This window comes from Humulus lupulus, chromosome 7 (genome assembly GCF_963169125.1).
Source record: "Humulus lupulus chromosome 7, drHumLupu1.1, whole genome shotgun sequence".
Lineage (NCBI taxonomy): Eukaryota > Viridiplantae > Streptophyta > Magnoliopsida > Rosales > Cannabaceae > Humulus > Humulus lupulus.
This window is the reverse complement of record NC_084799.1, coordinates 207,897,949-207,908,875: the sequence shown is the minus strand read 5'-3', so window position 1 is coordinate 207,908,875 and position 10,927 is coordinate 207,897,949. Positions and strand designations below refer to the sequence as shown.

General features: G+C 30.1%; 1 protein-coding gene across 1 annotated transcript; it reads left to right on the top strand.

Moving 5' to 3' along the window:
- The first annotated feature begins 5,882 nt into the window (after positions 1-5,882).
- Positions 5,883-8,699, top strand: LOC133792676 (disease resistance protein RPM1-like). The gene has a single exon (XM_062230584.1). It carries the CDS (start codon positions 5,883-5,885, stop codon positions 8,697-8,699), a length of 2,817 nt encoding a protein of 938 aa, XP_062086568.1.
- The last annotated feature ends 2,228 nt before the right edge of the window (positions 8,700-10,927 follow it).

Genomic DNA, 10,927 nt, shown 5'->3' with positions numbered 1-10,927 from the left:
ACCAATGTAATCTAATGATATATACACCTAAAATATGCACTCAAACTTTACACACAGTAATGTGACACTAATTTTTTAAACAACGAGTCTCACTATAAAAAATGTGATTGGTTGACAAAAATTGTCATGTAACTATGAATAATGTTTACATGCAAATATCACTACTCGTCAAATTAAAAGTTGGATGTTGTCATCATCCAATCCTGTCTAATTTAGCTTTAACATATCAAATCCAATCACGGTCTATGTAACGTCCCGATTTCCCGAGACGTTACTTAGGGAGTCCATTTAAAAATAATAAACAATAAATACTTTAAGACACTAAGAGAAAATATTTATTTAAAATTTAAAGAGACAATGAGATCTCATTATTTAAAAATAAAAATGTTGGACGCTGAGTTTAATAACAAAACATAAAGAAAATAACCATTCAAGTCTGAAAATTTTAAAAAAACATAACATTTATTTCTAAAAACATAAAATAACTGGAGCCTAGCCTCTAACATGTTCCGTCCATCCCTCGAGCCCGCACTACTCATTGCTTTGTTTTGCCTTTACCTGCACACAGAGTACCCGTGAGCTAACGCCCAGTAAGAAGAGCTATGTAGAACATAACTCCCCAAACCAGAAAACATAAACTTTCAACTAAACATAAAAAAACATCTTAAGCATAATAATCATCGTGCGATATATAAACACCATATCACACTAACATAATGTGTGTTACACTCACACACATAAATACTAACAAGTCATGTTGATCGGACATGAAATGTAATATGCCTTGCCTGCGCTGTACTCACACTCGGCATTCCCACGGTGGCACATAGTCTAGCCTGCGCTGTACTCACACTCGGCCGTTCCCTCGAGACATCGTTGCCCTGCCTGCGCTATACTCACACTCGGCAGTTCCGTGGTGGCATCCTATTATCCTGAGTTATACACACCCAAGATAATTCCTGCAAGTGCTATACTCACACAAGCAGCTAAAATCTAGTAGCACGCCTACTCTATCATCTAAGCATGTCTACTAACTAAAATCCCTAGCACTATCCTCATGCTAGTCAACCTAATGCAACAATTCAGGTCACAAATATAATTACATAACTAACAAATAAGAAAACAAGGTTGTACGCATAACGTACACCCTATGCGCAGATGTCCACTCTTCTTACCTTAAACAGTGCGTTTTCCGTTGACGTGTCTCGAACCACTCGCTGCGTCACCTCGATGACCGCTAGCTCCTAGACGTCCAATTACACAGCGAAAATTTAGGAAAAATAAAATAGGCGTTAAGGTTTTATTTCGAAACCTTAATTATCGAAATAATTTAACTATGCCATTTTAACATGCATGACACGTAAATTAAAACAATTTTCCACAAAAGGTTCAAACCATCATGTCACATACACAAACAATGATGTTTTTAACATATCGCATGAATTCATATAATTACTTTTTATGTGAAAATTACCAAAATACCCTTTAATATCATAATTACATTAAAGACTCAATAATTTTATAAAAATTATCATATGACAACAAAATTTAATAAATAACTTTTCCAGAACCCTAAATAATCAGCAAATTCTCATATACGACCAGAAAAATAATTTTTAACATTTATAAATTATTTTTCCTCAATTTCTCAAATAAAACCCAAATAATATAAATAAATACACAACCAAGCCCAAAAATCAAACTAACATACAGAACTGTTTAAAATTCCAAAATAAACTTATAAAAATTATTTTAGAATTTTCTGGACAAAATAACTAATTTTCTTAATTAATTTTATAGAAAAACTAATTAATTAATGAAAAATTAATAACTGATTAAAAATAGAATCTAACTATACAGATCGGTTTCTACACCCTACAGTAACACATAAAAATTATCTAAGGTTCAGAACAGTAGCATTAATATTTTTTTATATTTAAAATATAACATAAGCCAAATAAATCATGAAAATTTCATAAATGATACAAATTCGAAATAAAATTACAGAGAGCCTTAGAATCTCATTTTAAACATATACAAAAATTCTCAGAATTTTCAGAATACTTTAAATAATTTTCCACATTTATTTTCTTAAATCACACATTTAAAAGTAAATAATTGAAGAAAATTATCAAATACGATCAAAACTTAAATCTAAACGTACAGAGCCATTCTAAATGATATCTATATCATTGAAACATAGAATCATATTTTTCCGAACAATAAAAATATTTTTCATAATTAATATTTATTTAAACTTCAATAAATCATAATAATTAAAAGAAAAATCAGAAAAATATGAAACCAGTTGGAAAATGCTCTAAAATTAATTTACTAATTTTTAAGATTGAAAAACAAAAAAAAACACCTCAGTAAACACCCAGATCGGGTTCGCCGGAAATATCGCCGGTTTTGTCTTCTTCTCCGGCGACGGCGACTCTATGGCTGAGTTTTGCTGCTTTCCAGCCCTTCTCTTGCTTGGTAAATGATCCCCTTATGTCCAGAACTTCAAAGCAATAGACCCCAGCCCAAAAAGATGTCCGTAACCCCTTGTTCCGAAGTCTTCTTCTCCAAGTCCGGTGTACCGCCAAAAATGGAGCTCAAAATTAGTTTTTCTTGCTCTAGACCATTTCAGCCCGTTTCTTCACGTCAAAACCGATTATTGGAGTCCCCTAAGCTTGTTTATCACCAACCACGCACACCATACACTCTTGAACACACTTAAATCCAAAATTATCCAAGAATATGCATTTTCTTGGATAAAAATGGTGAATCACAATCCGAGGCTTTATAAATGTATTTCTCACACTCAAAATGTTTATTTCGTCCCCTAGAATGATTCTACAATGTTCATTACTGCCCAGATTTTTCCCAAGTGCAAGAACTCAAAAATTTATTCTCTTTAAAAGAAAACGATAATAACACTCTCTCTCTTCAATCCTTTGATTCCCTCAATATTCCCACGATTTCTCCATCAGATTATCATGGTAACACGTTTTAGAATAGGTTTAAAAAATAAATTAGCGTTTGAAGTGGTAAAATCCTCTTTTCAAGGAATTTTTTTTTATTTTTTTTCCTTAAAAAATATAAAATAAATTGACTAAGTTCCACAACTGATATTATCAATTAAATTTCAAAAATTTAATCAATTTTATGAATATTTAATCATGTTAAAACAGAAGAAATAAAGTCTCTAAAATGCCCCTTGAACCAATCCCAAACTTGAGGGTATTATGGTCTTTTCACAAATTCTAATATTTAATATTATGGCAAACCAAAAATTACACATAATAAGATAAAATAATTTCAAGCATATTATTATTACTATTATGCTCATAATAATAATAATAATTACTATTATAATTTTTAAATAAATAAAATAACTTAACCCGAGCCATTATTTATTCACTTGAAATTATTCTCATGTTGTGATTCCACAAAAACTCAAACATGAAAAACCATGAATTTTATTTCCATTGGAAGTCATACATATCTAATAATCCATCAAAGGAAAAGAAAAAAAAAATGACAAGGATGCACACAATGGGAAAATTACGAAATTGCCCTTCCGGGAAAACGGATATTACAGTCTACTTCATAGATCTTATAGCTTCGATGGTGGTTGTGGAGTACCATTGTAGTATTGAGTGTATTAAATTACCATCTATAGCGGATTTTTTAGTATTTTCTATATATAAATAAGTTGCAAACTGTAATTCTTTTACTTCATTGTGCATAATTTAAGAACTAAATTTTCAGGAAATTCTAAATAATTAGAATACAAACAACTTGTAGCACGCATGCTTGTTTCGATATTTATAAGTTTGTTGCAATAAGTTATTTGAATTTTGATTTCGGTATCCTAAATTATCTAAAATTTCTTAAAAATTTGTTGAAGGTCCCATGAAATTATATTATATAACATCATATAGAAAAAAGTTACCACTTATCCATGTACCGAAAAATACTAAAAGTACCTATAAATATCACTACCTAATAATTTTCCATATATTTAAATATATAAATTTGTATTCAATAACTATGTCAATATATTTTAGTCCATAGATTTATATTTTATAATTGATAATAATTCCACTTAAATAACAACAAAACTAAAAACGACAATATTTTCAAAAAACGACAATGATTATGTAGACAAAACAAAAAACGACAATGATGATATAAACGACAATATATGTGAAACACGACAATATATGTGAAAAACGACAATATTTGACATCAGATATGCTCAAGTTTCACTCCAATCACAAGTGAGGCTGATTTTGAAGCAAAATTCTCAGCTAAAATTTCATCTTACTTTATTGACTTACAACATTTACCCTATCTTACTTTTCCACCAAAATCATTGACTTACAACACCTACCTTACCTTCCATCATATTTTAATTTCCAAAGTTCTCATTTTCTTAACCCAAAAATCATCAACTTACTATACTCTCTCTCTCTCTCTCTCTCTCCATAACTTCTTCAATAATTTCTGCCATACATCATAGTGTGTCCTCTGCATCCTTTCCAGGTATTTTTTTCTCCAAACAAATTTTTCTTGACAATTTCTATATATATATTTTTTCGGTTCCAAAACTATTGGTTATTAGGAATCATTTTCTGTTTGTCTAAGCCTTTTTTTGTACCTTGATTTTAAGAGTGGAAAAAGATGAAATCAGAAGGATTCTATTGTTTCATGTTTGGATTGAATTAATTAGTTACGAATTTTTATTTCTATATAAATTGAAACTTAAATTTAGTATAATTTTTTTAAATTTACAACAATTATAATTATATACCAAAAAAGAAAATATTTTCAATATAAAAAATGTATTGATAATGAAATTTTTTTGTTTTATTGTTTTTTATTTTTTCCACGTATTCTTATATTTAACAGAATATTCTTATATGTTTAACGGTAGATTGTTAACATAACTTAAACTTAGATAAAATAAAATAAATAATTAAACAAATTAAAATGAAATATTTTGAGATATTTTACAATAATAATTATCTGAAAATAATAAAATTATACGTTTTATAACTTAATTAATTAAACTTAAACTTCACGTATTAGAATAATATCATATTAATTATATAATATAATATAATCTACTATCAACTACCAACAAATTTAAATTTAAAATTACACATATAATATATATAATCTATTGTTGTCACTGTTAAATTCAAAAACTAAAACAAACATAAACTTAAATGAAAATTAATTAATTAATTAAAATAAGATATTTTTAAGATATATATTTTATGATAATTTTAAATTAAATCATATTTATTTAAAAATAATAAAGGCATACATATCATTTTTTTTATAATTTAAATTTGTATGATAGTTTGTTTTTTATTAAGTGATTGGAGCTCTTTTTCTTCATTAAATTCACTAAAAGACATTGCAAGATACATTAAAAAACTAAAATAGTTGATGCATGTATACTATTCTCTACACTATGACTTTTTCTATTCTTATTTTATTTCTATTTTAGTTTCTTTTTAAATATTATTGTAATTTATATATATGTCATGTAGCCATGTAAATATAAATCTATGTCAATGTTGTGTTAAGAAATTATATATGTAGAGTTATTGATATAAATATTTATATATACTATAGAACTATAATTCATTTTATTATATATATTTAAAAAAAACAGTGAACCAGTTTTTATTAAAATTATACACAATATTTACAAATTTAAAACTAAGCAAACGTGCATTGTACGTTGCTTGTTGTACCTAGTATTAAAAAAATCCCTTATCAAATTTGTGGAAAATATTTTTCTTTATTTTTTTTTTCTTATAAAATTTTTCTTTGTTAAAATCTAAGGTCCAAACAAGTCCTAAGGGCGAGGAAGAAAAATGGCTGAGGCATTCTTAAATCCGATCATTCAAAGCTTGATTCATCTACTTAAAGTTGAAGTTAAATCCTTAAAGGGTATCAAAAAACAAGTTGAAAGCCTAAAGAGAGAACTAGAGATCATTGAGGCTCTTCTCAAAGACGCAGATTCAAGAGCAAATAGAGAAGATTTGATCAATGATGCTGTGAAAGTTTGGATGAAACATCTGAGGGAAGAAGCTAATCACACAAGAGATTTCATTGATGAATACCAGTGGCATGTGGCGCAGTGCACTACTAACAAGACTGGATTCATTGGATATTTCTGCAAAATAGGTGGCCGAATCAAAACTTTGAAGTCTCGTCATGTTATTTCTTCTCAACTTCAAGACATCATCCAATCTTTGCAACAAATCAAAGAAGTAGGTCAAGGGTTTGGCTTGAGTCAATCTCTACAAGCAGGTTCAAGTGGCAAAACTTCGTACACAGAAGAGTGTGGCAACCGATTTGGTGCTCACTTTGTCGAGGAAGATGAAGAATATGTGGATGTTCCTTTGTTTCAGGGAGAACTAAAAAGCTTTTTGGTGGAAGGAGAGTCTGAACTTATGGTTTTATCATTGGTAGGAGAAGGAGGGATCGGCAAAACTACTCTAGCTAAGAAAGTCTACAATGAGGTGAAACACATATTTGATTGCCATGCTTGGATCACAGTGTCTCAATCGTATGATGTGAAAATTTTATTGCAGAACATGATGAAACAGATGGGCTTAGTTGCTAGAAGCACTAGTACTAGTTCATATTACGATATGATGATTCAAGAGCTAATTACACCGCTCAGGAAACATTTGCAGACAAAAAAGTATGTGATCATTTTTGATGATATTTGGGATACAGATTTTTGGGAAAATATCAAATATGCTTTGCCTGGCAACAATAATGGCAGCAGGGTTGTTATCACAACACGCAATGAAACAGTAGCTCCGTGTGATGATTTTATTCAAAGGTTGGAAGCTTGGACTCATGATATGGCATATGAGTTGTTTTGTAAGAAAATATTTAGATGTGAGTTGTTTAGGGGTCGTTGCCCTGAAGAGTTAGAGATATTGTGTCACAAGATAATCCAAAAATGTCAAGGCTTACCACTTGCGATTGAGGCCATAGCTGGTTTATTATCAAGAAAAAAGAAGGTGCAATTTGAATGGCAAAAAGTTCTTGATAATATTGATTTTGAGTTCAAAACAAATCCTCAACTCATGAGAATCTTAAAAATCCTTTCTCTCAGTTACCATGACTTGCCTTACCACCTGAAACCTTGTATGTTGTACTTTGGTATTTTTCCTGAAGATTTTGTAATTGAGAAAGAAAGATTATGTCATTTATTGATTTCTGAAGGTTTTGTTCAAGCAAGGGATGGAAAACCATTGAAGGAAGAAGTTGAAAGATACTTGGATGAGCTTGTTGAAAGAAGCTTAGTTTCAATTGAGACACTATATGGACCAGTGAAAGGTTACAAAGTGCATGATTTGATGCATGAGTTCATCACATCAAAGGTAAAGGATTTGTGCTTTTGTCAAATTTTTAGCAAAAACAATGTAGAATTTGATGAAAACAAACATTATTGTCGCTTGTCAATCCGTGGTGGAAGTATGCCAAAAACAATCCAACAGTACACAACTGTTCGCTCGATTTTTTTACTTTTAAACTTCATTGACAATGAGCTGGTTATAAGCAAGACATTTTTTATTGCTTTGTTTCAAAACTTAAAGCTCCTAAAAATCTTGGACTTGGCAAATGCACCACTTGATTATCTTCCAAAGGAATTGGGAAATTTGTTCCACTTAAGGTACTTGAATCTTAGTGGTACAAATATCAAAGTTCTTCCAGAGTCTATTGGTAAGCTACATGATCTACACTATTTGATTCTCGAGAACACACAGGTGGATAAGCTTCCAAAATCCATAGGCAAGCTTCATAATCTACGTGTTTTGAATATTATGTATGCCCTCATAGTGGAGTTGCCAATGGAGATTAATATGCTACACAATCTTGAGAAAATTTTTGCTTCACATAAAAATGAGTTACTCAATTTGTGTGGGGTAAAGATACAAGAAGGGTTTAGTTATTTGGAGAATTTGGTAGCATTAATTCACGTGGAAGTGCATCAAGACGTGGCTGGTTTCACAAAGGAGCTTGAGAAGTTGAGCAATTTAAAGATGTTGGGCGTTTCGAATTTGACCAAAGAAACTTCCAGGGCTATTTGTGATGTTTCTAAGAAGTTGAATAACCTTCACACTTTGCTTTTGAGTGCTCATGATGATGATGATGTTCTAGACTTGAATCCGATCTCATCATCTCCACCACCATTGTTGCATGAACTGTACTTGTCTGGTCGATTAAACAAGTTCGAGTTTTCAAATTTCACTAACTTGGTGCGGTTGGTATTACGTCTCTCAAAAATGACAGAAAACCGTCTGAAATGTCTGAGAGGCTTGCCCAATCTAATGCATCTTTTCATGGACAACTCATACGAAGGAGAACAACTATATTTTGAGGAAGGTAGTTTTCCAAAGCTCAATGAGATTCACTTTAAATATTTGCTAGAATTGAAGTTTATCAAGATAGATAAAGGGACATTGCCTCTCCTTAAGATGTTGATTATTGAATCTTGCCCACTTATTGAGGAGGTTCCCTCTGGCATCCAGTATCTAACAAAGTTAAAAAAACTTGGTATTTGGAACATGCCCAAGCAGTTTGTGGATCGACTACTACCGTCCAATGGGGGCATTGATTATTCCAAAGTTCAGCATTTGCCAGTATTGGATATTGTCTCAACAATATAATGTTCTAAAATAAATTAGGTCATGAATTTGAGGTGTTTTTTTTTTAAAAAAAAAATTATGTTCTTATGTATTTTATTTATTGAATATGTAGTGCTTTCTCTTGGTATGTACTAATTGGGTGTTTATTTTTCTTTTGCTTTTCATTTTGTAATTTTTGACGTTGTATGTTTTCTTTTATTTTATTTGTTCAATAGGGTTTGAACCAGTATTGATGATTTTAGAATTGGGTGTTGAAATTTCCCTCTTTAATATTACCAAGTAATGAAAATATAAAAAGTTGTTGAAGTACTATTGTCGGTTGCTATAGCAACATTAAATAGAGAGAATTGAATACAAGAAAAACGTAAATGATATAATAACATTTTTATGTTGTTTAGTTTCCCTAGTCCACCTGGTGAGGTCTAGAGATAAATGTAATATTTGTTTTCCCACAGAAGGCTAATTTCGTAATTTTTGTTACTGAATGCATTTTTGTCATTTTCTTTTCTTTTGATGAAGTATTAGATATGTATCGTTTTCAATGTCAAAAAAATTCATGGTTATTATGTATGAATTTAATTGTATGGAATCACGGCATGAGTATAATGTCTAGTTAATAAATAACGGTTCGGGTTAAGTTGTTATTTATTTAATTTAATATTATTATTATGGGTATAATAGTAATAATAATATGGATGATATTATTTTAATTTATGATGTGTTATTTTTTCCCATTTTATTATATAGTTTGTCATTATATTATTATTTAATTGAATTAAATAATAATAACTAATTGAATTTGTGAAAAGATTATAATGCCATCAACTTTGGGATTTTCAAGGGGATTTTTAGAGACTTTCTTTTAATTATTTTATATGATTAAAAAAACCATAAAGAATTGGTTAAATTTCAACTTAACTGATAGCATCATTTGTGCAACCTTAGTTTATTTTTTTTAAATAAAAGAATTCCTTGAAAAGAAGATCTTAACCCATCAAAAGCTCAACTTCTTTTCTATATTTTCTTAAATCATGCTTACCATGAGTTTTTGAAGAAAATAAATTGTAGAATAGAGAGGGAAGCAAAGAGGTCAAAGTAAGAGGGAATAATTATTGTTTTTTTTTAAGAAAAAGAGAACAAATTTTTGAGTTCTTGCACTAGGGATATTCTGGGTGGTACTGGACATTCTAGAATCATTCTAAGGGGGGAAATAAACCTTTTGAGTTGAGAAAAACAAGTGCAAGGCCCCAGGTCGAGATTCATCATTATTATCTAAGAAAATGCATGTTCTTTGATAGTTTCGGATTTGAGGGCGTTTAAGAGTGTATGGTGTGCGTGGTTGGTGACAAACAAACTTGAGGGACTCCAAGGACCACATTAGACGTGAAAAATCAAAGCTTAAAGGCGTAGAACGCAAAGTTCATTTTTTTGCTCCATTTTTTGCGGTACACTGGAGTTGGAGAAGAAAGCATCGATACGAGGGGCTACGGGCAAGTTCTTGGGCTAGGGTTCATTGTTTTGAGGTGTTGGACACAAGGGGATCATTTCCAAGCAAAAGAAGGGTCGAAATAAGCAAAACTCAGCCCTAGAGTTACTGGCATCGGAGAAGACGCCAACTCCGGTGAAGCTTCGACAAAGCCCAATTTGAGTAGCTGTGAAGGTCTTTTTCTCAACCAAAAAAAAAAAAAACTCAATTTTGGATTCTATATGATTTTTAAGGATGATTGGTGAAGTTTGAGATTTTTTTTTTTTTGAAATTTTCATGAATTATTTTGTGTTTTTCAATGAATAATTATGCAAAATACTTAGACTAGTGTAAAATGCTTGAAATAATTTTTAATGGGTTATTATATGTTAGGAAACAGTTATGGGCAATTTGTTTGAGTTTTTTATTGTTAGTGTATTTATTTGTAATTATTTGATTTAATTCCTTGATTAATAATGAAAATTACCTAGTACATCATATATAAAAATGAAACATAATAATAAATTACGTAGAAAAAGAATGAGAAATTATTGCATTTGGGTAAATTCCCTTTTTTTTAATTTATGAAATATAGTATATTTGACTTGAAATGTATGGTCATTTATTTATCTAATGTAAATATATATAGCTACCGACATCAAATAAATAAAAACAAACAAAGGTAACAGATTTGATTGTACAAATCTTTATGAAAACTTTCCCCAAAAAGAAAATCTGTGTTATATATAGAACCACAAATTAGTAGATAGCTCATTTAACATAA

What these genes read in the sequence shown, in the direction of transcription:
- LOC133792676 (XM_062230584.1), top strand. Translation starts at nt 5,883, where the DNA reads ATGGCTGAGGCATTCTTAAATCCGATCATTCAAAGCTTGATTCATCTA.